We start from the raw sequence: 27,627 nt of genomic DNA on the forward strand, positions 1-27,627 counted from the left end.
TTATTGCAATTATTATTATAATTATACTGTAGTCTAATATTTTTTTTGCACTAAAACCAATGCTTATATTTTAAGGATTTTTTTTCCAACACAAATTAGATAAGGCATCCAAAATACAATTTATAACTTATTAATATATATTTTTATGTAACATTTATATTGGCTATTATTGTTCAATAAATAATATTTTATAATATTGGCATACCTGTTTTTGAGAAACAGTCAAGTGGTTTAAGCTCTCTGTTTCACGCTGGTACATTAAATAGATGTATTATAGCAAATAGGTATAACACTTGAAGCATCACAATGTTAGTTAATTTAGCCTACTATAATAGGCATATTACTCCACAGTAAAAAGGCATTTTTTAAGAGCTGAGGCAGGATGATGCTGCTCCAAACGAAACGAGCTAAACAATCTAAACAAATAATAATAATAAAAAAAATAGAACTTGCAGTTTGTCTTATTTACCTTCTGCAAAATGAATAGCCTATAAATCAGATCTTCAATTCCCGCGGTATAGTGTATATTTAATGGAGTTCACAGCAACAAAAGCAAAAGATTCAAGATCCATTTTATTCAGCAGCTCCTTTCAAATTCAAAGACCGGAATATGAGAGAGCGACCTAAGCACTGGTAAGATCATTTATTATTTTTTATTAAAGATCATTTTGTTTTTGAGCATTTTAGACTTATTTTAAGTTTCATTTACGGCCTTTTGCGTTGGCTTGCTTTACCCATTTGCGGCAATGTGTGTTGCTGTAGCACCATCATATCTATCTGACTACAACATAACACGCTCTCACGTATATTTTTTAACCATTTGCCAGGAGTAAAATTTACACACATAGTTTAAACAACCAGATACATTTACACTTGTCCGGTTTTGTCTGAAATGCTTCCAGACCACCTTCTGAATTGATTTGTTTGAGCATCGGAATTAAATACGTCTCGAAAGAATCTCGGAATACATTTAAGCCTACTCCTGGTCATTTCGCAAACAGATAGATACCTGGTCAGAGAAAACGAATGAAGGAACCCATGGTAAAAAGTCCATAACTCTAGTAGCTGAAGAATCGCTTGCTGCTGCTGGACTCTATAAACCTGAGCGAGCCATGTCTTGACAGTCGCGTAAGCTATTATGGTCTCATGTTGTTTCCGCCAGCGCAGCACATTGTTTCTTTTAATTAATAAAATAATCTACAGTTCAAATAAGATGAAATGACAAGAATGACTAGGGCCTTATTTTTCCCTCTTTACTCCGTTGTTTGTTTGCTTTATCCAGTTCCGTTTTTACTTGTGTGCTCATTGGCATAGCTTGGTTGTAGAACTATTGTTTTTCTCTCATTTGTTTGACATTGAAGTACTCAGAGATGAACACAGTCTCCTATTGCCACCGATAACGGCACCAAAGAATGCAGCATGATTTCAAATACATTCCAGCAACAGATCACCTCTTATTAACAAACAAACTAAATTTAGTTAAACTAGAGCCAACAGTGTGGAACATGCATTAAAAAAAAATGAAGCTGATGGATGCACAACAACAGCCTGGCAATGCTCGATGGCCGGCTATCAGCTTTGGTGTGTCCAGGGTTTTAATCCATGTCTTATTCATGCAGGAGATGATATCTGTGGGTAAGAAGCCTGATAACCCCAGAGACCTGATCCCTGAAGGAGAAATCGTATTGACCTTTAATATTATGTATCCCATTCTGTTTCAGCGGGTATGTATTTGACATATAAGTTTCATTTCATTTATCAATATATATGAGTCTCAGTAAGCTTCTCCAATTATTGAATGTTTATCTTTTGTGCCAGTTTAAGCATGTGAGGGCATATCAGACTCTGCATGTTTTGGGCTCTCAGAGGCTAAGTGATCTTAGGGATGCAATTTGCTGCGTCAGTGACCTGCAGGTGTTTGGAGAGTTCAGCAACACTCCAGACATGGTACCACAGTTCATCAGCAAGGTTAGAAACAAACACACACAGAATGTTACACACATTTGAGCAGGGCCAAACTGACATTGGCAAAGATAGCAAACATACAGCTAAAAAGTGAATATTGTTTTTTTTTTCTTTTTTTCTTAGGATCATTACAAGTCTGCTTTCTTTTTCTTCAATGGAACATTCTTCAATGACACGCGGTTCCCAGAATGTCAAGACATCAGCATGTAAGACCTAATGTGTAGGATAATACTATATTAAATGCTAATATATTCTAAGATTCTAATGCTGTAATATTAATATATAAATATATAAGGCAGCATAAAAAAAAAAAGATTATTAGTTTATTTAACAGGGACAATGCTGAAGAACATTGCTATAATTTCAAGCAGCCAATGCTCCACATACAGGCTTCTAGCCAAAAGCTCATTTGCAGTCCCAGTCCCTGGCTAGGCTTTTTTAACAACAATAAAATAAAAATAAAATCTGATATTGCAGTATATCTGGGAGTCTTAGAAGACAAGTTACAAAAAATAATAGAGGAAAACTCCAGATATGAAAGACAAAGCGTCACATTTACACTCATTATTGTTTAGTGAACAAGTCACAAATTAAAATGTTGTCATCAATATTCATCTTTATTTTCACAAAATCACTCATTTATATATACAGTGTATTCAGAAAGTAAACTGAACAAAATTATAAACACAACTCTTTTGTTTTTGCCCCCATTTTTCATGAGCTGAACTCAAAGTCCTAAGCCCTTTTCTATTTACACAAAAGGCCTGTTTCTTTCAAATATTGTTCACAAAGCAAATGTATTAAAAGGCAAACCTAAAATATCACATTAGACATATTCAGACACTTTATGATGCTTGAAATTTACCTCAGTTGGATCCATTTCTCTAGTTCTTCTTTGGACATTTGAGAATCTTTTTACGCTTACGTTGAAATCTGACAAATTAGGTTAGTTAAGTTGGCAAATTAAGTTGACTTGACATGTCTACATATGGTCTAATTGCTCAAGATGCATTTCAGGGCAAAATCCAAGCCATAAGTTAAAAACAACTGCTTGCAGAGCTTCAGACCCTGGCTTGAACCTAATAGAACATGTCTGTAGAGACCTGAAAATGGATGTCCACTGACATTTCCCATATAACCTGATGCATCATATGCAAAAATACTTTTTAGCCAATATTCACTGCCAAAGGTTCAGATAAGTACTGATTTACTGGTCTGGATACTTTAAGCCAATGTGATATTTCTGCTTCTTTTTTTTTCCTTTTTTTTAATTAATGTGAAAAGTTCATTGAGATTTCATTCCCATTGCGTTTCATTCCCAATGTGTCTCCCTTAATCTCTTGTGATTGAATTTAGGCAAGAACCTTCCCTCTTATTTCAACCCCAGATAACTTTTGTTGACAGAGCCAAGTTTCAGTGATTGAAATATGTTTGTAATACCTAATAATAATAATACTAATACCTCATTGTTTCACTGACAACAGCAATCACCAGAAACACATTTTAATACCATGTGGAAGTTGAATGGATTCATACAGCAGAGGACAAAATTCATAGTGCCCTCAAAATTCATAAAAAATCCCACCCCACCTGTCGGACTGGACACCTGTTTTGGACATCTTTTTTTTATCCACCCCCCACTCAAAGGAATTTATGACTGTTTGTGTGTTTTTGAAGTGAAAATGATTGTACACATTACAATTTACTGTAAGTTTTATATAGAAAAACATTTATCTTAAAAGTTCTGTGTAAACATGTCCTCTCCTCAATGACAGAAACGCTGTTTCAAACAAGTATATGCTTTAAACTTATGAAAGAAAAGGTGGTTAAAAATCCCATCAAACAAATAATGTTAAGTTGTTGCACATCACAATTTACTGTTAACGTTTTCTTTAGAAAAACATTTATCTTACAAGTTATGTGCAAACGCGTCCTGTCCTTTCTTCTATGTAATTACCTTTGTCTCAATAAAACTGAACGAAACTTTATAAAACTGAAAGAAACTTTTTCAGAAACTATCAAAAAATGCCATTACAAAAGACACATTGAAAATGAAAAAAAATTATCTCAGTCGCACAAATGTAACAGTATATTCAGTATGCTTCATTCTTTATTAATGTTTTTCAAAGATTCGTTTTCGCAAATCGTGGATTGTGAATGCATTGCCAAAGATTTTGCTTACGTTTCTCAGTTTTTCATTTGCTGTTTTGACACAAACCTCTCATGGGGGCGGGCTTAACAGTGATCTACTCTGATTGGATAGAGCTTTTGATGGACAGGTCCTGTCTGACCTGCGCATATTGGAATGATCTCGCGATGCTTTGTATTAGTTTGTAAAGATGAACTCTCAGGAGAAATATGGAGCGGTGGCGGCTTCATCTTCATCATCTTCACCTCCTTGTTCTTCAAGGCAGCAATAAGTTTGTGTTATTGAAGTAACCAATAATATCGATAAAAGTTGTATCCATGTACAGTGTGCAACAGATCGTTGCGGGTTGTTGATATACATAGGTGTAATTTGTCTGTAGGGACATGTCCCCACCACTTTTTGAAATGTTGAAACATCTTGTTGCACGGATGAACCTAACTAATACAAACAAAACATCTCTGGTTAACTAGAAGAGCATCATTTCATTCGTTTGTTATATAAGAGGCGATCTGGCTGTTATCAGCGGCGCGTGCATGTGCAGTCTACACACAGATGAGCGCTTAATCGCTTAACGCCTTTGCAGAGACTTTCTAATATGTTCTGGTGAAATCAGGAAATAAAATGCATTTAAAAAAACTGTCCCTGCTCTTGATATACAACCACTGATTATATTCAGTATGCAATAATTGGACATGAGGTTTATATTAGTTAATAAATGAACTATTGAATTGATCCCCCCCACACCCACACACACACACACATCCAACATAAAACAGCTACGTCAGTGTTGACAGACGTATACATAAAACGTTTTTAAATGATTTGTGTCAAATAAAGCCAGAACTTTTGCACACTGTACATGGATACAACTTTTATCGATATTATCGGTTACTTCAATAACACAAACGTATTGCTGCCTTGCAGAATATCCTGGCTGATTGATTGTTCCTGATCGATTGCTCCTGTCTACCTGCTGCTGCTGCTGCCTGCTTCAGTGTTTTTTGCCCTGTATAGCTGCGTTTGAATCTCTATTTGATATATTTTCTTTGTTATCTATACTGCTAAATAGGGGTGACCCTTAATAGTCGAAGATTCGATGCATCGATATGCAGGACTGGATTCGCCCACTGATCTCATGGTCGAATCTTCGCGGGTGTTATGAAATGAGGATCATACCATTTTGGCAATATGGGGGTGCTCAATATTAGTATGCCTCAACTTGACGTTAATAGACCGGAAGGTCCTTGTATGGGCCGTACGGGCTCTTATCCCGCTAGGGTGCGCGCGTGACTAGAGTGAGAGAGGAAATGCACGCCCATAAACATTGCTCTCAAGCTGCAGATCCAGTCGTCCGTGAACACCTATGTCGGTTATAGTCCGCGCAGCGCTCCACTTCATTCTTCCACTTTGACATTAAGCAACTTCAACGCTTCAGCACAGCATTCCGGGAAGGCAGCGCTGCATTTGAACCGATTTGAACGCAGAAATGACGGAAACCTTCACAACATCGCTTCAGTCGCATCGCAAAGTGGATCTCCACACTCCAAGAAGTGTGTTTTTGACGGAGCGGTCCCAGCGATAAAGGTTCGGTCCTGCTTTGGAAGCAGCCAGTGAGTAAAACTGCTTCAAATGTCTGTGCTGTTGCTTATCGTCGCGTGAGTAAGCATCAGTAAACGACACGATCGTGTGCTTCGTCATTCAAATGCGCTAACGGTTAGTCCATTGTTGTTCTATATGTAACGTTACACTAGTCTGACGTGCAAAACTGTTTTGCTTGCGACTGCTAAGGTTAGTCGCATACAATAGTCAATAAACCGAATCATGTCCTCATAATCTGCGAGTAAAGACACACAAATGTTGACAGGTCACTAAATACATTACATACCACAGAGACGGACGTCCTGCTGCTGCTGGTGTTCCTGTTCAATTTATTTCAGCCTCCGAATTTGATTCTAGATCATATCTATTAGCTGAGATCGATAGCAAGGGTTTCTCCACGCTTGAGGACGTCACCGCTTTGCGCATTCGTCATTCTTTAGCACCGCCCACACGATACGCCTCCATGCGCTCGTTTTTTTTCCGGAAAGACTCGGTACAGCCCATATTTCTTTTATAAATATAATAAAACTAAAGACTTTTCGGAGATATGAAGGATGCAATACTACTCTATAGGTACTCAAGATTGACATGAGATTGACTGAAACTGAGTGTTTCACCCCCCCTTTAATATAGCCTATCAAGTTAAATTTGACATCACTAGCTTTTAATCTAAATCACTACCACGTGTTAGCTTTTCGCTAGCCTGGTAGCTTTCCGTCCCGGCCCTCAGGTCTCCTGATTTCTGAGTTCATTAGACAACTGTGGTGAGTTGGATTATTAAATAGACTCCATCAAACAAAGTAAGTGGAGTAAGTTGTGTGGTAAGTTTTGGATTCATCAACAAATGCGGTAAGCCATGTCTTCTTCTCCTGTTATTGTCACTTGCACTGCATACTACATGTTTAGCTTATCTATCTCCGTTGGCGAACAGAGCTTCACATGTGATAAATGTAAGGAAATAGACAGGCTGACGGAGAAGATTTCAGAATTAGAGACACGCATCCAGACTTTATGTGAGAGTAGTGAGAATCAGAGTTTCCGCTAGAAAAAAAGTCAAAGTGACCGGCAGAGGTTTCGTTTTCCGGACATTTTGATGATATGCCGGTCAAAAACTCCTGAAAGCAGTTTATGTAACTTTAAAAAAATGACATAATCAGGCCATATATGCAACATGTTTATTAGCCTAACTTTCAAATAGACGGAAAAAAAACATGAAACATGAACGTCCGATTGGCGTCAATCAACCAATTTTTTTAACTCATAGGCGTAATTTGCGGGTGGGACAGGTGGGACATGTCCCCACCACTTTTTTAAAACATCTTGCTTCACGGATTAACCTAACTAATACAAACAAAACATCTCTGGTTAACTATAAGAGTATCATTTCATTCGTTTGTTAAATAAGAGGCGATCAGGCGCTCGTTGCCGCTGTTATCAGTGGAGCAGATTTCTCTCGTGCATGGCTCCTGCAGTCTTCACACAGACGAGCGCTTTAATCTAACGCTTAACGCCGTTGCAGAGACTTTCTATTTGTTCCGGTCAGATCCCGAAACAAAATGCACAAAAACTGTTCCTGCTCTTGATGTACAACCACTGATGGTATTCGGTTTTGATGAGAGAAAAAATAGGCTACGAGGGCATATTAGAAACGAGAACTTCTAACAAGTTTAACAGACTAGACCAGTGATTAAGCAAAGTGTGCAAATCTATTTGCCTTTATTCACGTAAAAAAACTTGGCACAACACTATTGTGTTTAGATGCAATAATTAAACGCAATTAATACATTTAATTATAAACTCAGTATGTCTCATTTAGTTGGTAACATTTAAATTGGCCACCGTGTGAAATGACAAAATCATATAATAGAATATAACAGTATACTGATAACTATAAGCAGGTAAGCACTACAAGATGTTTTTGAATGCAAAATTACGTGTGTGAATAAGTGCTACCTGTTTAAAATGTGCTTGCACCCGATCATATTCAGTAGAAGGTAAAAAAAAAAAAAAAATCCCTTAAACTTTAACATCCCGCTTATGCCCATCGCCGTGATCATCCGTATCAAACTGGTTGTTTACCGTGTGAGTTCTGAACACTGCACTATGTGCTTAAATCTTTTCGTTTCTACACATATTAGGCTACATATTCCTCATGTATGTGAGGCAAGCCTGCTGAGTTTCAGTTTATTTGAGATGCGCTTCAGTTCATGAGCAATGAAAGCGATGGCTTCCGCGACCTAGTCTACTTATTTATTTCTTATTTATTAAATACATGCAATTAACCGAAGAAACCTTTATTAAAATTAAGAGACAATTTGTACAAAACGAAAGAAAGGCTTTTTACAAAACAAAACTTAATATTAAACTAAATATAACCACCAAAATCATTTCTGACCCACTTGCATCTTTGCACTTATAGCCTATCATAATCAGATGAAATCTAAAAATAATATTATAATATTTAAACGTAAATATGAAGAAATAAAAACATTGTTTAATGGCTACAACAAGTATAGTAAGCTACAGATTTATGTCATGTCTGAGCTGGATTTGAACGAACATCATTTTACCGGCGGGGCGCGCGCCTGCGGATTATTGAGCTGATCACACCGGCTCCGCTCCGCTAATTAGTCATTACAGGCTCGTTCTCGATACTTACACGGGCAGGGTGTCGGTCTCTCGGGTGCATGGGCTCGAGTAGGGTTGGGCTTTATTTTTTTTTAGCCGATCTACGCTCTAGTTCTGATGTATGTCTAGTTCTGAGAATTGCAATCCTCCATAGCCACGGAGCGCTGTCATGACAGCGAGGGCATCACGTCGCAGGCTTACGGTATCGATTAGAGGCAGTTTTAATCTGACAATTTGACCGAAAAGATTTCATTTTGTCGGATATTTAATTTTTTTCCCGGCCAATGTCCAGTAATTACCGGACAACGGAAACCCTGGTGAGAATGTAACAGCTTTAGATACTGCTTTGGATGAGACTAGCTTAGTGAACACTCATTGTTTGGTTCCGGCTGAGCCCGCGCAGCAGGGCTGGGTGACTGTGAGACGGCATAGTCGCGGATCAAAAAAACACTCTTCCATTCCGATTAGAACATCAAACAGGTTCTCCCCACTCAGTGACGCACCCACTGAGGATCCTGTTGAAAGTGCCCTAGTTATTGGCGATTTTATTACACGGAACGTGAAAATAGACACCAGCCACTATAGTCACATTTTTACCAGGAGCCAGAGCGCCTGACATCAAAGCAAATTTAAACGTGCTGGCTGAAGCTAATTGTAAGTTCTCTAAGATTATTATTCACGTCGGCACTAATGATGTTCGACTTCGCCAGTCGGAGATCACCAAAATTAACATTAAAGAGGTGTGTAAACTCACAAGTACGATGTCAACGGCAGTCTGTTTATCTAGCCCCCTCCCTGTTAAAAGATAATCATCACTCAATGGCTGGTTGTCTAAGTGGTGTCCGCAAAATAACATAGGGTTCATAGATAATTGGAAAAGTTTTTGGGGCAGACCTGACCTGTTGAAGATAGACAGCATTCATCCCTCCTGGGTTGGTGCTGCTCTTCTCTCTAGTAATTTGGCACATAGTCTTAGAGCTAAACCTTGACTCACTGGGGCCCAGGTCAGGAAGCAGACAAACTGGCTACACCAACCGTCTGCTAGCTGTCTCACCTCACCAGAGTCAGCTAAATCCCACCACATAGAGACGCTTTCACCTAGATATTATCACATAGAGACTGTCTGTTCCCCAAACTAGTAAATACAAAAAAACATCAAAACCATTCAACAGTAAATATTTAATTGATGTCCAATAATAAATAAACAACAGATATAATACTAGTGAACATTTGATAAAGCTCGGGTTGCTGAATATTCGATCCCTTTTGCCAAAAGCGCTTATTGTTAATGATATGATTATAGACCATAACCTAGTGTTTGACAGAAACCTGGCTAAAACCTGATGACTACATTACTTTAAATGAGTCCACTCCCCAAGATTATTGTTATAAACACGAGCCACGCCTGAAAGGTAAAGGGGGAGGTGTTGCTGTAATTTATAATAATATCTTCAGTATTACTCAGAAGTCTAGTTTCAAATATAATTCCTTTGAAGTTTTGGTGCTTTATGTAATGTTGTGTAGTGTAAATGATAAATCCCGTTTGACATTTGTGTTTGCTACTGTAAACAGGCCACCAGGGCACAATGCAAACTTTATCAAAGAATTTGCTGGTTTTCTATTAGAGTTAGTACTGGCTGCAGATAAAGTACTAATTGCTGGTGATTTTAATATCCATGTAGACAATGAAAAAGACGCATTGGGATTGGCATTTAAAGACATTTTAAACTCTATTGGAGTTAGACAACACGTATCGGGACCCACTCATCGCCTTAATCATACTTTAGATCTAATAATGTCACATGGAGTAAATGTTGATACAGTTAAAATTCTGCAGCAGAGTGATGACATCTCAGATCACTACCTAATATCATGTATACTTAATTTAGCTAAGGCTGCAAAGCCATCCCCTCGCTTCAAATATGGCAGAACTATAACCGCTGCGACTAAAGATTGCTTTGTGCATAATCTTCCTCATCAGGAACTTGATGTTGCAACAGAAACTATTGACTCTCTCTTTACTAGCACTTTAGACATAGTTGCTCCCCGGCGCTTAAAGAAGATCAAAGCAAATAATCCAACGCCGTGGTACAACGAGCACACTCAGGCCCTTAAAACAGCAGCCAGAAAAATGGAGCGCAGCTGGAAGAAAACAAAACTGGAAGTTTTTCGCAATTTGTGTAAAGAGAAGATGATTGCATACAGAAAGGCCATAAAAACTGCTAGATCTGCTTATTTCTCAACTCTTTTAGAAGAAAACAAAGACAACCCTAGGTATTTATTCGATACAGTGGCTAAATTAACAAAGAATAAAGCTTCAACTTCTGACGTTTGTAAACAACAGAGCATTACTGACTTTATGAACTTCTTTACTAGTAAGATTGATAATATTAGGAATAAAATTATAACCATGCAGCCGTCTACTACTGTATCACTTCAGACAGAACATTGTAGTATCACTGAGGAAAAATTACACTCATTCACTACTATAGGAGGAGAAGAATTGGCTAAACTTATCGTTAAATCATCAAAATCAACATGTATGCTTGACCCTATACCGACTAGGCTATTAAAAGAGATGCTTTCAGAGGTCATAGATCTTCTGCTTAATATCATTAATTCATCCTTGATAATAGGATATGTACCAAAAACTTTTAAGTTGGCTATAATTAAACCACTTATTAAAAAAACACAACTTGATCCTAAAGAATTAGTCAATTACAGGCCAATCTCGAATCTACCGTTTCTGTCAAAAATACTAAAAAAAGGCTGTGTCTTCACAATTATGTTCCTTATTAGAAAGAAATGGTATATGTGAGGATTTCCAGTCAGGATTTAGACCATATCATAGTACTGAGACTGCTCTCATCAGAGTTACAAATGATTTACTCTTATCATCTGATTGTGGTTGTATCTCTCTATTAGTGTTACTCGATCTTAGCGCTGCATTCGATACTATCAATCACAATATTCTTTTGAATGGACTCGAAAATTATGTTGGCATTAGTGGAACTGCATTGGCATGGTTTAAGTCATACTTATCTGACCGTTATCAGTTTGTAGCAGTAAATGAAGAGATGTCACACCGATCACAAGTTCAGTATGGAGTACCGCAAGGCTCAGTGTTAGGACCGTTGCTTTTCACCCTGTATATGCTACCACTGGGAGATATCATTAGGAAGCATGGCGTTAGTTTTCATTGTTATGCTGACGATACTCAGCTCTATATTTCTTCACGACCTGACGAAACGTACCAATTCACAAGATTAACAGAATGCATAGCTGATATAAAAAAAAAATGGATGAATAGTAATTTCCTGAAACTTAATTCAGATAAAACTGCATTTTTAATTATTGGACAGAAAAGCTCCAAAAGTAGTAACCTAGAATACTGTCTAACACTTGATGACTGCTCTGTCAAGCCCTCGTTGTCAGTGAGGAACCTGGGTGTGCTCTTTGATACCAATCTTTCATTTGAAAGCCATGTTTCTAGCATCTGTTAAACTGCATTCTACCATCTTAAAAACATATCTAAATTACGGCACATGCTTTCAATGCAAATTGCTGTACATGCATTTATGAGCTCAAGGCTAGATTATTGTAATGCTCTACTGGGTGGTTGCCCTGCTCGCCTAATAAACAAACTCCAGCTAGTCCAAAACCCAGCAGCTCGAGTTCTTACTAGAACCAGGAAGTAACACATTAACACATTATACTCCATCACGTCTATTGTGATCTCAAAACTTTGGCCAGTTGATAATACCTAGAATATCTAAATCAACTGCAGGCGGTCGATCCTTTTCCTATTTAGCACCTAAACTCTGGAACAGTCTTCCTAGCATTGTTTGGGGGGCGGACACACTCTGTCAGTTTAAATCAAGACTAAAATCGCATCTCTTTACTATGGCATACACATAGAACATTTTTAACTTTCATTATTCAAATCAATTGACTGATTGTTAGGCTGCATTAACTAGGTCAGCCGGAACCGGTAACACTTCCCATAACACCTGATGTACTCGTTACATCATAAAAAGAGTGGCATCTACACTATTGTTAGTCTCTCTGTTTATCCCGAGGTTTACTGCAGTTGGCCGGATCCAGGCCGTGTCTGGATCGGATGGTGGACCTGCGCCTGGACATGACCAGCTCATCCTGGAGTGTCTGCTTAGACTGTGTCAATTGATGTCTCCTCTGAATTTGCCTCACCAGCACGTCATCCTCAATAAAGCGGTGTATTCAAGGGCCATCGTAAAACTGATGTTTGTTGTGACTGCCAGAGTTGTATGCAGGGCGAGCGCGGTGAGGGGAAATGTCTCTCCTGAGAGCTCATCTTTACAAACTAATACAAAGCACCGCAAGATCATTCCAATATGCGCAGGTCAGAGAGGACCTGTCCATCAAAAGCTCTTTATCCAATCAGAGTAGATCACTGTTAAGCCCGCCCCCACGAGAGGTTTGTGTCAAAACAGCAAACGAAAAACTGAGAAACGTAAGCAAAATCTTTGGCAATGCATTCACAATCCACGATTTGCGAAAACAAATCTTTGAAAAACATTAACAAAGAATGAAGCATACTGAATATTCTGTTACATTTGTGCGACTGAGATAATTGTTTTACATTTTCAATGTGTTTTTCTTTTGTAATGGCATATTTTTGATAGTTTTTGAAAAAGTTTAATTCAGTTTTATATAGTTTCGTTCAGTTTTATTGAGACAAAGGTAATTCCGTACTCTCCTCGATGACGAAAACTCTGGGGAGCGTGTGTTAAGCCGGCTCCTGGTCTCAGCCCCTAACACTTCACCTCAATGGAGAACAGTGTTTAAAAATAAATAAATAGATGCAAAACAAATATTACGTTTTTCACATTACAATTTACTGTAAGATTTTTATTTAGTTTAGGCAAAAACAATTGTTTCTTACGTAGGCTGAAGCAAAAATGTGTAAAATGTGATAAAGTAAAATGTGTTTCTGAAATGGTAAATACAATTTACAATTGTGAAACAAGGTTTTGAGATTAAACACTGGATTCAGTGGTTTTTATTTTTAAAAAATCCCCATACATTTGTCATATGTTTTTATGTATAGAAAGTTTTTATTGACTACATGCATTTGAAGAAAGTTTTTCACACACATGTAACATTTCAGCTGTTAGCAAAGCGGCTCGTGAGTCCTGACCGTCCTGACAGAACCCAGACCGACTGAATGAAACTTTAAGCAGAACATCTCAAATGGAGATTGATAAAATGCAGCCTACTTGTTTATTGGTGTTTTAAGATCATCTGCACGTGAGAGAGAGCTTATGGTTAGTGGATAGTATACGTGTTCTTTTCACAGAAAAGCTCTGATTGGGGGATTTAAATTACTGAAATCTGGCAACCGCACGCATGAACGCTCTTCCTTCCCTCTGACAAAACCAGTGATGACTCTTTTTTTTTTCGATATTGCATGTTTATATAACATTAGTCACAATGTAGGCTACGCAGTGACTGTGATGTACTCTGAAATACAAGCATGCAGAAACATCATACTTAAGTTCTCAAAAATATAAATATATATTTATTTTTACAAAATGAATAGCCTTGTCAAATGACTATCGTTTTAACTTGGTGGAAAAGGTGATGTTTGCTAGACGGATCGAGGGAACGATCTGTAAGCAACGTATCTACAGTCGTATTTTGTAATACAAAATAATATTAACCTTTGTCATTAGACACACTGTTTAGTTTTGTATGGTACTTGGTGTTTTCTATTGTTACTGTACTAGCATCTTGCGTTATCTAGACAATGCTGTCTCTCTAAGAAAATTTCAATTTAATCAGAAATTGTTTAAGTAAATAAAATCGCTACTTACTGCTTGCAGGAATACAGTTGTAATTGCCACTTAAGACGCTGAGCGAAGCTTGCTTGAAATAGGTCGAACAAACGAACAATCTTGAATTAAATTGTTGTGGTGTCCGATTATAAACATCAACCATGACTTTTGACATTTTTATCTGTGGGAAGGGTATAAAAGTCCTCACTTCTACTGCACAGCCTGGAACATGACGCATGTCCATGATCTGCCGTTTTTGCTATCCTCAATTGTCGCTTGTATACCTGCAGTCCCGATGATTTGATGATTCAGTTCTGCCCGACTATGCACATGTTTGGACAGATGCAAATGTTGGGGCGATTGCATATAAATGATCCCCAATGCTTGCGTCACGGTTGGCATTATGTTGAGAATCACTTATTTTTCTGTGGTGTTTTTCATTCACGGGATTTACATATGAAGGAGGAGGCAATGGTGTTTGAGACTCACAGTATGTGATGTCCATGTACTGAACTCTTATTATTTCACTATGGCAAGGTTAATTCGATTTTTCATTCTAGGGCACCTTAACTAATATTATTTTGTAAACAATCATTATTTTAAGTTATTTGTGTTTAACTATTTTACCATTATTTAAATATTCACCTCTACATGGACTGAGTGTTTTCTTATGCATTGAGGGAAAATGTTAGACCCAGACTTAGCGATTAGTCATCAGGAGAGAGGTTGTGTTTTGCTTCAGCCTGCATAAGAAACAATTGTTTTGTCTAAACTAAATAAAAAATTACAGTAAATTGTAATGTGAAAAACTGTTTAGCATTTATCTATTTATTTTTAAACGCTGTTCTCCATTGAGGTAAAGTATTAGGGGCAGAGACCAGGAGGTGGCTTGACGCATGGTCCCCAGAGATCAGTCTGTTTTCGTCATTGAGGAAAGAGGACGCGTTTGCACAACTCGTTAGATAAATGTTTTTCTAAAGAAAACTTTGACACTAAATTTTAATGTGCAACAAATTAACATTATTCGTCTGATGGGATTTTTAACCCCCTTTTCTTTTGATGTTTCATGCTATACTTGTTTGAAATGGTGTTTTAGAAAAAAACATTTTATCCTTTTGTCTATCCGTCCCAACAAACAGATGTCCGCATGACGTGCAGATCACGTCTATATTTCGTCGGCCAGGGCCATATCTGTACATCTATGTGCAAATCCGGCACGGTATCTGGACGTACGTCAACGATATTCTTTAACTGTTTGTTTTTTTATTTCTGAAAAACATTTTAAATGATTGAACATTGAGTTTTTACAAAGTTGTATGTAAAAGAAAAAATGGTTTTTTTACATTTTCCTGATAACGTGTTGAAATGTGTAAATGCTATGCCCTTGTATTTAACGGCGTACATCGTTTTTAATATTAAAAGTTTTCAAACTTCAATTGTATGTGAAAAACAATTTTTGTTTTAAAAAAAAATAAAAATCCCCCTGATCTTATACGTCACTGTTATTCCAAGGACATCAATTTTGAACATTATTTGAACCTTTTCACTTCGACAACACACAAAGACCCAAAACGGTCATACATTTGTTTGAGTTGAGGGGGGATAATAAAACGGGTATTTTTATGACGGTCCTAAATAAATACAATTTGGCTTAAATTTGCCTATACTCTTCTCTCTAATTGTTATGCTAAATAAAAATATTAGGGCTGTCAAAATGAATGCGTTAAACAAATAAATTTTAATGACGCAAATTTTATTAACACGATTAACGCAGCGCGCATTTTTGATCCATGGCCTGTAGTTGGAGAAATTGGGTGCGTCTCAATCCGCTCCCTAGTTCACTAGTCAGGCCACTGATTAGGACATAAGTCAATGAGCTGACTCCCTGATCAGTGCCCTGATAACTGAACTAGGAAGTTGATTGAGACACATCCATTGAGATCAGCATGCAGCAGCAAACATTAATAGGGAAAGAAAAGGATTAACAATAACATTACTCTGAAAGTGCAGAGAAGGGAACGCACATCTCTTGAGGGCTACACTATATTCGTACTCGTGGAATATGGACCTCCTCCAGGTATGGTGTGGTACTGGTGCGCTCTCAGGTTTCACATTACCAGTGTTTCATACAAATTGTGCCCTGTTATGAGCTAAACTGCCAGTGTAAAAACTCCCTTTATTTTAATTTTTAGAATAAGAGAAATCATTGACCATCTATGACCTTTTGATACATGTCTAGTCTTCATGCTCTGAGTATGGTTCACTAATAATAAACATACATTTGCAAAAAGCATACACATTTGTCCATACCCATGTTGATTAGAGTATTAAAAACTTGAAATATATTAATTTAAGGTATATTTACAACTGATAAATATATGCGATTAAATTGTGATTAATCGCAAGTTAGCTCATGACAATATGTGATTAATTGCGATTAAATATTTTAATCGTTTGTCAGCCCTAAAAAATATTAAACAAAATTAGAAATGTTAGTATTGCAATGATGATGCTTACAGGGTTACTACAAAAACTACAGGGTTACCTGTTTATGCAGGCAACCTGTGACTATAATCATTAGAATCATTCCAAAAAATTTTTTAACCAAAAATAGAATGGACTAGCAGTAGCACTACTGAGCGCTAAACACGTCTTTCATGGAAAGATTTGCATTAACAGATTAAACATGAAGACCATAAACACAATATATAGTGTTTGAGAAAAAGAAACAAAAAAAGAAAGAAACAAAACAGAAAAAGTTAAGGAATAACAAACTCAAAAAAAGAAAAACAGCATTGGCAGAACAATAGCAGACTAGGAAAGGACAAGATGGATAAATACAGAACAAATTTAGGTGATAACATAATACAGCAAAAAAGGCAAAGTGGTAACAAACTCAATATCAAATGGTAAGATGGAAGTGATAAATTCAAAGTATGAAGCGATAACATCACAACAGACAGTGCAAAGCAGTCAAAAAGCTTGAGAAAACAAGAACGTTTTTAACAGAGACTTAAAAACTGACAGGGTATTAGCCATTCTAATCTCTAAGGGCAGGTTGTTCAAGAGTCGCCCTGCCACTGCAAATGCGTGCTCCCCTCTGCGCTTGAGTCTAACATGATGGACTACCAGCAGAGCCTGGTCTGTCGACCTTAAGTTTCTGGATAGAATGTATGGATTAACAAGACCAGAGAGATAGCCAGGAGCTAAGTTATGCAGAGATTTAAAAACAAACATAAGAATTTTAAAATCAATTCTCTGTCGAACCAGCAGCCAGTGTAGAGATTTCAGAACTGGCGAAATGTGGTCATATTTGTTACACTTATGAATAAGTCTAGCCGCAGCATTTTGGATTAACTGTAAACGAGCAATTTGAGAAAACCTTTGATTTTAGACAATAGACAAATCTGGTAGAAACTTGAACTGATTACGGATTAAATTTGTTTGTCAAATTTTAAATGCTGATCAACTAGAACACCTAGGTTCCCTCCGTCTTGTCTTCATTTAGAAAAGGGAAGTTTTTGAGTAGCCATGATTTTACCTCCTCTAAGCATAGTAGAAGAGAATTTAAATCTATAGAATTGTTTCTTTAAATCGGAATATACATTTGGGTATCTTCCGCATAGAAATGAAATGATACACCATGTTTCCTTAAAATATCACCCAGAGGTAGCATGTAGAGAGCGAAAAGGGAGGGAGTTAAAATAGAGCCCTGAGGAAGACCACAGGTCAGAGGTGCCACAGTACTAGAGAAATTACCCATCTTAACTAAAAACTTCCTTTCAGACAGGTATGACTGAAACCAGGTCTGAACAGAAGCTTTTAGACGCACCCAAGACTAGTCTTGATAAAAGAGTATGATGGTCAATGATATCAAAAGTGGCCTAGATCTAAAAGAACAAGAACCAACGTATCTCCAGAGTCAGTGGAGAGATAAATATAATTTAATACTCTCAGAAGGGTGGACTCAGTGCTGTGAGCAGGTCTAAATCCAGACTGGAAGACCTCATAGATACCTCATACCTCATAGATTATGTGACAGAAAGTGTTGGAGTTGGTTCAGCACAGTTGTCTCTCTAGTAACTTAGACAAGACCGGCAAGACAGAGATAGGCCGGAAGTTTTTTAGAACTGATGGAGCTAGTGGATTCTTAAGGGCTTCTTAAGATGAGGGGTAAAACTGTGACCACTTTAAAGGACAACTCCGGCGAATTTTTAAGTTTATCTTGATCATTATGTCTTTGTGAGTACAGTCTATAGAAGAAAAAAAAAACTGAACCGGATTGGTGCTTGCAACACGAAGATATTACAGTTAAAGCCCAGAGCCCCGACTCAGCTAAAACGGCAGCTTTGGGGGCATAACTTAAAGGGTGTCTTTGTGCCTCTTAACAGACACAAAATGCAATTAAAATGTCCGTCCAACATGAACAGGGCCTTTACATGACAACGAGATGCGTTTAGCCACTTAGCCATTGTTTAAATTCACTGATACCACAATTTCAACTTACCACAATTTACCAACTGGTAAAGAATTACATCTTTTTGTGAGCTAATGATGAAAGACTTATGTGCCCCAATTTAATTTCAAGTAAGCATGCAGCCCTAACCACAGTTGTTTTGTCTTTTTGACAATAGCAGGTAGAAAGGATTAAAAATAAAATAAAAAAAATAGGTATGGATTTTGCTGACTTAAAACATTTGTACTTGCCGAAGGACTACACAAGAATGGGCCAGAACCAGAGACTTCCCAGATTTCAAGACTGCCAAGATGGAGGACACGTCTTTCTATGACCTGAAGATGAAAGTTGGGTTTCCATATTTGTACACTCACCAGGGCGATTGTGAGCATGTTGTTATCCTCACTGACATCAGGTCAGCCCTTTTTCATTATATGCTTATTTTTCCAAGACTTAATACAAATCTTTCTCCAAAGCTTCTTAAAGATTTTGTTCTACTTCAAAATGAATTGGAAATTGGTGTTGTAGCAACTCATAATGTATTTACAAAGCATATTGTAGTAACTGCACATAATGTAGTAATTTTCTCAAACCGTGATATTATGCTCATAATGTTTAAAAAGAATTACATTGTATTTTGCATACATGTATTACATTATACTCACCAAAAAGGTTATATTATCATAAAATTATTTCCATTACGCGCCCCAATTCGGTGGCTGCATTCTTCGGAGGCCAATCGCATCACAGCGGCACGATGAAGGTTGTCCCATTTTAAAGGCTCCTCCAAATGCATCTTTTGTTTTCCGTCCAATGAAGGATCCAAGAGATGGAGCCTTTGAGGCCTTGCCTACCACTGAATTCTTTGCAGACCAGTGGCGACAAGATTTTTTTTTAGATAAATTGCTGAATTACCGTATACTTATAACTAGTTTATAATCTTTATATTATTTAGAAATGGATCATGGTAAACATATTTTAGACATTTTGTGAACCCTAGATCCTTTTCCTATTTAGCACCTAAACTCTGGTTTCAAAACTTGTTTTCTCATTTTCACCAACTTAAAGCTGCTGTCCTTAACTTTTTTTGTGTTCAAGATTTGTACAACATAAATCCATTTTCCAAGCCATGTTTTTGTCTTACCCTGAATCATTATGGTACACTTATAATAAGTATTTATATTGGGACTATTTCAGGCCAGACTGGTAGGTACCGCAGCAGAGGAGCACAGTCCCTGCGTGATCCGCCATAGAAATAAACAGAGTAGCTCCGGCTGCAATGTTCTTCTGCAAGATGCATGCAGTTCTGTTTATTAACCACTAGATTGCAAAAAGTTACGGACTGCAGCTTTAAGCTGGACAGTGACTTTCTTCTAGAGCTGCTGTACAGCTAAAACAATGTTGTAGAGAGTGGATTGTTTCATTAATTTCCACTGCATTATCACTGACTACGTTTACATGGATGGCAGTAATCTAATTATTGACCTTATTCTGAATAAGACTATTCTGATTAAGGTGTTTACATGAGTTGCTTTTAGAATACTCCGTTCATTTTTTTTTTCATTTTACATGTTATAGAACATAGATTGATTAATGGCACGTCATTGCGTCCCCATGCCATGCTACGCTGTCCGGCGTCCAATCACAGCATAACTTTGGCAGGTATGTTAAAATTTAATGGGCTTAGGAAACCCGCTGTAACTTCACCTGCAGGTGTTGCTGTTGGACAGTGTTACTTTACATTAAAAAGTATAAAAATCACTTGTTTTTTATAATGTTTTATATACATTTACGTTATTTTATTTTTGTAATATTATGTATCATCTTTCAGTTTTTTTAAAGAGACAACTCTTCAAAAGTGTCCTCTTTCCTCTTCTTGACAGCCTACTTTTAGAATGATAGCTTTGAGTAATGATGAAAAAGGTTTATAAAATCGTGATTGTTTGGATTGTTTTTCCTGCTGTCGAGCCACAGGCATTCACTGAATGACCCATCTGGTTTACATCTTCGATTACAGATACACAATTATTGTATTTTTCTTTTCCAATGAGCATAATTATTACAACAACAAGAAAAAAATACAGAGGACGCAGTGTTCAGAATGAACAGTTAAGCATTCTGACACACGCCACCCATAGAAAATGACATATCGGCATTTTTTGACAGATATGTTAAAGATTAACGGGACTTTTCCACCATTTGTTACTGTTTTGTACACATTGTTATATTAAAGGTGCACTATGTAGTATTTTTGCAGTAAAATATCCAAAAACCACTATGCCAGTGTTATATTTTTTGTTCAGTTGAGTACTTACAATATCCCAAATGTTTCCAACTATTTGTAAATTGTGAAAAAATTGCTATTTTAAACAAGAACCCGGGACATGTCAGCACCGCGTTTGAGGGAGTCGCCTGTCAATTGCGAAATATCTGCGTTACCCTCGGTTTTATTGGGCAGAAGCGATTTTCTCTTAGCAGTGTGAACATGTCACATCAGCGCCAAGTGAACAACAGAGTAACGTCATAACATCATTTTAAACACACTTAAATGTATCTAATATGATAAGCAGAGCTGCTTTACCTTATACCCATGACCGGAAAAGCGGAAATAGTGAGCGTGACTGGGCCGTCCCGTCATAATAAAAGACCCGGTGTTCGCGAAGCTGGTGTTTGTGTAACAATCGCTCCAGCGGCCGTGCTCAGCTCCACAACACTCGGTCTTGCTCTGCTTCATACTACAGTAACATTAATAACCGCATCCATGAACATGATTTCTGCCCGTGTCCTATTTTCCACCGGCTGTGAAGTGAAGACCATATATCACAAGATGCTATGCTCAAACTTGGCGTCATCAAACTACGCCTTAGTTTTGAATAGGCGCCTTCAAGTAGACGGAAAGTTGCATAGTGCACCTTTAATTATAATTCAAATTTTGTTTTATTATTGTTGAGAGGGGCACTTTTGATTAATTTTAAAAAAATTCAGGGGCTTGACCCCCAAAGCCATCCCCTCTGCACTTGGCTGGTGTGCGTAACGTTGTGTGTCCTGTCACAAAATGCGGCAATATCTCCGACAACGTTTATAGTTAGATTATCGGAGAGCATTACAGACATGTACACACCTTTATGCGACTAAAATAGGCATACTCCACATGTCTTAATCCGATTTGCATTTAGTTCGATTATGATTTTATTCGGATTAAGGTCATTAGAAATTGCTGTTTACATGGTAGCCTCTTAATCAGAGTATTGTCTTAATCAGAATAATATCAGAGTATTGTTCTCCATGTAAACGTAGTGACTATAAAATATCACTGTAAAGATATGTATTTTAAATTACTTTAGTGGCTTACTAACTTTATGTATATTACCAAAAACTTCTTTGGGACTACTATTTAATAGCCTTTCTTTATACAGTTTATTCATCAGTATTAGTCATATTTTTATTGTCATTCTTATTTATTATGTATTAAATAAAGTGGTTGGTACATGTGTATCAAATTCCTAGGAAACTGGGTCACCGTTTAATGATCATTGGAAAATGTGGGTTCCATGCCCAAACCATTTGAGAGCGACCACAGCATGCTACCACTGTGCTAAAAAAAACAACATTCTAAAACACCCTTGTAAAATATCTGTCTGCTTATAATGAGAGCAGTTTGATTATTGTAAACATTTGTTTGTTTTAGTAGATAGTTTTTTAAAGCAAAATATAAAAATGGTCCACACTTTAAGGAAAACCCTGAACCACAGTATATTTTATTAGTCACATATATGGCTATCTACTGTGCTACTTATAAAATGCAGTTGGTTACTGATTCCAAAATACATGACACAAATTGTAGCAATGGATCCATGACATTACACATTTAATGTAAGGGACCCACTTTATATTAGGTGGCCTTAACTACTATGTACTAACATTGTAATTAATCATTTGATACAGATAGTCTTGACTATTTTTTGAGAACTTGTAGATACTTTTGACCTAAATAAATAATAGGATACTCAGTTTTATTTTATTTTTTATTATTATTATAAAAATAAAATACACAAAGTGCTACTGCTGCCCAGATAGAAATGTATAACTTCTAAAAAAAAAAAAAAAAGTTTTGTCCCGAGCTCCGCTAGGAACAAAATAAAACTTCTACAAACTTTTGGGTCAGGCATTCTCAAACCAACATCAAAGTTTGTCTTGACAAACTTTTTTTTTGTTTTATCTTGTTACATTATAAGTTGCTATTGACGTAAAAAGTTAACAGATTTTGGAAAGTAATAGTCAATGATTTAATAGTGTGTGAACAGTGGTTCATTTTTATTTATTTATGATGATAGACTGGTCCATCAGGATGACTGTTTGGACATGAAGCTCTACCCGCTCATCACTCACAAGCATAGAGTCGTGACTCGGAAGTGTTCTGTGTGTCATCTCTATATCAGCAGGTAAACAGTAACTTATAGAGCTGTTCAGTCATGTTTTCAATTTTTAGGCCATCCAGAAAAGGGTTTTTAAAATAGTAGTTTTCACATCTATTACTAATGTTTTGTTGCTAACACTTTCATATTCAAAGGTGTGTTATTTCATCGTCACACATAGTTGTACCTCAAATGTGAACTTTTAAACTTGTGCTTTTATAAATTTGTTAGATAAGGACAACAACTACCAAAAGGATGTGAGTTTGTGTGCTTTGACATCTATTGCAGTACTGTAACAACCTATTACCAAGTTACGTTTTTAAAGTGCATAAGTGTTTCAGAACTGATTTTTTTAGGTTTTTGTAGAAAAAAGAAGGATGGTCTCATTAAGATTTAGTAACAGATAGGCATGTAACAGTATCACATTTTCAAAACAAAAACGATAATTGCTGAAGCTTTTTATCATGGTAAAATGCATTGTAAAAATCTAAATCCGTAATAAGGAATTATTCACATTAATAAGAAGTGCCCACACAGTAACATGAACATTATTGTGATATCCCAACACTTATATATATATTGTGGTTCCCAACACTTAATATTGTTGGGGACACTTGGTAACAGACCTTATTTTACTCTCAGAAATTTGAAAATCACCAGAACCTCTCCTACTTAATAAGCAATGTAAGCAGCTACAAATTTAATTTTCACATTGTACTGAACAAAATCAGCAGGCAGGCTGAAAGCTATTACCACTGTTAACCCTGTACACAAAGCAGTGCAAGCAAAACTTTCTATTTCTAAAAATGCTTGTCACTCAGAAAGGAAGTCAAACAGTAGGCTATTAGTATCTAACTAATTTTTTAAAACAGCCACTCAGAATATATTTTTGATACATTTCTTTGAAAGCAATGGTTTAAACTCCTTTTAAAAAATCTAAAGTATGATCAAGTACAGTCTTGTTCAAAATAATAGCAGTACAATGTGACTAACCAGAATAATCAAGGTTTTTCGTATATATTTTTTATTGCTACGTGGCAAACAAGTTACCAGTAGGTTCAGTAGATTCTCAGAAAACAAATGAGACCCAGCATTCATGATATGCACGCTCTTAAGGCTGTGCAATTGGGCAATTAGTTGAATTAGTTGAAAGGGGTGTGTTCAAAAAAATAGCAGTGTGGCATTCAATCACTGAGGTCATCAATTTTGTGAAGAAACAGGTGTGAATCAGGTGGCCCCTATTTAAGGATGAAGCCAACACTTGTTGAACATGCATTTGAAAGCTGAGGAAAATGGGTCGTTCAAGACATTGTTCAGAAGAACAGCGTACTTTGATTAAAAAGTTGATTAGAGAGGGGAAAACCTATAAAGAGGTGCAAAAAATGATAGGCTGTTCAGCTAAAATGATCTCCAATGCCTTAAAATGGAGAGCAAAACCAGAGAGACGTGGGAGAAAACGGAAGACAACCATCAAAATGGATAGAAGAATAACCAGAATGGCAAAGGCTCAGCCAATGATCACCTCCAGGATGATCAAAGACAGTCTGGAGTTACCTGTAAGTACTGTGACAGTTAGAAGACGTCTGTGTGAAGCTAATCTATTTTCAAGAATCCCCCGCAAAGTCCCTCTGTTAAAAAAAAGGCATGTGCAGAAGAGGTTACAATTTGCCAAAGAACACATCAACTGGCCTAAAGAGAAATGGAGGAACATTTTGTGGACTGATGAGAGTAAAATTGTTCTTTTTGGGTCCAAGGGCCACAGGCAGTTTGTGAGACGACCCCCAAACTCTGAATTCAAGCCACAGTACACAGTGAAGACAGTGAAGCATGGAGGTGCAAGCATCATGATATGGGCATGCTTCTCCTACTATGGTGTTGGGCCTATTTATCGCATACCAGGGATCATGGATCAGTTTGCATATGTTAAAATACTTGAAGAGGTCATGTTGCCCTATGCTGAAGAGGACATGCCCTTGAAACGGTTGTTTCAACAAGACAATGACCCAAAACACACTAGTAAACGGGCAAAGTCTTGGTTCCAAACCAACAAAATTAATGTTATGGAGTGGCCAGCCCAATCTCCAGACCTTAATCCAATTGAGAACTTGTGGGGTGATATCAAAAATGCTGTTTCTGAAGCAAAACCAAGAAATGTGAATGAATTGTGGAATGTTGTTAAAGAATCATGGAGTGGAATAACAGCTGAGAGGTGCCACAAGTTGGTTGACTCCATGCCACACAGATGTCAAGCAGTTTTAAAAAACTGTGGTCATACAACTAAATATTAGTTTAGTGATTCACAGGATTGCTAAATCCCAGAAAAAAAAACATGTTTGTACAAAATAGTTTTGAGTTTGTACAGTCAAAGGTAGACACTGCTATTTTTTTAAACACACCCCTTTCAACTAATTGCCCAATTGCACAGCCTTAAGAGCGTGCATATCATGAATGCTGGGTCTTGTTTGTTTTCTAACAATCTACTGAACCTACTGGTAACTTGTTTGCCACGTAGCAATAAAAAATATACTAAAAACCTTGATTATTCTGGTTAGTCACATTGTACTGCTATTATTTTGAACAAGACTGTATATCTTCATATTTATCTTGAAACGTGCATGACAATTTGGTAATATTTTACAATAAAGTTGCAATGTAGGATGTCTACTTTGGGGAATGTGGGGTGGTTAGGTGAAAGTTTTGGGGGTTAAAAATCTGAATAGAGCCCTCAAAATGCTAGGATCTACCTTGAAAAACGCTATTATAAAAACCCATTCGAAAGTTAGTAATTATTTTCTGAATTTGAGTATTTAAAATGTATTAATCTTAATAGTTATTTTGTTATTAAAAGAAGTTGTTTTATCTTTGCATGGCTTGCAGGTGGATAACAATCAGTGATGCTCTTGCCCCGACGGACCCCTGCCTGTTTTGTGACCAGTGCTTTCGAATGTTTCACTATGACGATAAAGGGAACAAACTAGGAGACTTCCTGGCCTATGCCTATGTTGATCCAGGCACATTTAATTGATCTCAAACCAAAAGTATGTTCTACTGTACAGTATTCAGACAATACAATTAAAAAATATATTTCAGTGGTATTATAGCACATTATATTGTTTATAAATGTATTGGTATATTTTTCATATATTCACCACTTTTTTTCTGAATGAAAAATCTGGTTTCAAAAATTGTTTTGTATTCTGCAAATCAATAGCTACCTCAATAAATATTTTAACTGAAATGTGGCAAACTTTCTGTGCTTTTTTTAAATAATTTTTTTTTTTTTTTTAATCAGGCCAAAATTAGTTGGCCAAAATGGTCTTCCACACACAAAGAAAAAACCATGTGAACAATTACACTAGTCACTACAGTGGAAGTGGCCGAAGGATACGTGATTAATAAATGGGGTTATTAATAAAGATTAATATTTTGTTTTCAACAAGGAAAATGGAAACATGGTTGTACAGTGCAAACTATCTCTTCCAGCCACAAAAACACTTTCTTTATTAAAGGACTTGACATCCAACCTAAATAAGCATTTGTAGGTAAGACTATAGCACAGAAATCACGTTAACTAAAATGTAGTATTTGTTTGGCCGGGGACACACTGCAAGCGTGCCGTGAGCATCTCGGCTGTGTGGCGTGTCCGTTTTTATTTTTGCTCCCATGTTAAACGGTTAGACCTTGCACACTGCCTACGTGACATGCGCGGGTGCATGCTTCGAATAGAAGAGACGCCTATTTTTCACGCGACATGCGTGTTGGAAGCATTTCCAGGCAAAATAGAATAGAAAAAGAGGTTTATATGTCAGTTTGACACGAATACATATTTATAAATATACTTTATAAATTACATTTTCATGTTTGAAAAACTGTGGGTTAACATAAATGCAGATATAGGCCTAATTGTAATAATAAAAAACAACATAATTATTGATTTTAAAATATTAAACCTGTCAATACAGAACGATTCGTTCTGTAGCCTATTTTGCCTTCAATACCATAGATACAGGGAGTGCAGAATTATTAGGCAAGTTGTATTTTTGAGGATTAATTTTATTATTGAACAACAACCATGTTCTCAATGAACACAAACTCATTAATATCAAAGATGAATATTTTTGGAAGTTTTAGTTTTTAGTTTTAGCTATTTTAGGGGGATATCTGTGTGTGCAGGTGACTATTACTGTGCATGATTATTAGGCAACTTAACAAAAAACAAATTTATACCCATTTCAATTATTTATTTTTACCAGTGAAACCAATATAACATCTCAACATTCACAAATATACATTTCTGACATTCAAAAACCAAACAAAAACAAATCAGTGACTAATATAGCCACCTTTCTTTGCAAGGACACTCAAAAGCCTGCCATCCATGGATTCTGTCAGTGTTTTGATCTGTTCACCATCAACATTGCGTGCAGCAGCAACCACAGCCTCCCAGACACTGTTCAGAGAGGTGTACTGTTTTCCCTCCTTGTAAATCGCACATTTGATGATGGACCACAGGTTCTCAATGGGGTTCAGATCAGGTGAACAAGGAGGCCATATCATTAGATTATGTGTGATGGAGCATTGTCCTGCATGAAAATCATG

At 36.8% G+C, this 27,627-nt stretch overlaps 1 protein-coding gene and 1 pseudogene across 6 annotated transcripts in view; both read left to right on the forward strand.

Annotated features, from left to right (window-relative positions):
• The window catches only part of snapc3 (small nuclear RNA activating complex, polypeptide 3), a 90,484-nt gene that overhangs the window by 44,547 nt on the left and 18,310 nt on the right, over nt 1-27,627 (forward strand). For 3 of the 6 annotated variants that reach the window (XR_010904762.1, XR_010904763.1, XM_067441593.1), the window contains exons 4-9: nt 1,620-1,724; nt 1,819-1,968; nt 2,089-2,171; nt 18,870-19,028; nt 22,948-23,055; nt 25,906-26,066. Coding sequence is in view for 2 of the 6 variants with exons in the window: in XM_067441593.1 (XP_067297694.1) it covers nt 1,620-1,724; nt 1,819-1,968; nt 2,089-2,171; nt 18,870-19,028; nt 22,948-23,055; nt 25,906-26,053 (753 nt within the window). In the remaining 4 variants the exon portion in view is untranslated. Of the gene's footprint in view, nt 1-1,619; nt 1,725-1,818; nt 1,969-2,088; nt 2,172-18,869; nt 19,029-22,947; nt 23,056-25,905; nt 26,263-27,627 lie in introns of those variants that run through there. The other 3 variants (XR_010904764.1, XM_067441592.1, XR_010904765.1) reach the window with 3 other exon arrangements.
• LOC137073683 (uncharacterized) lies at nt 8,637-12,923 on the forward strand (annotated as a pseudogene).

The sequence above is a fragment of the Pseudorasbora parva genome, chromosome 4, assembly GCF_024679245.1.
Source record: "Pseudorasbora parva isolate DD20220531a chromosome 4, ASM2467924v1, whole genome shotgun sequence".
In the NCBI taxonomy this organism is placed as follows: domain Eukaryota; kingdom Metazoa; phylum Chordata; class Actinopteri; order Cypriniformes; family Gobionidae; genus Pseudorasbora; species Pseudorasbora parva.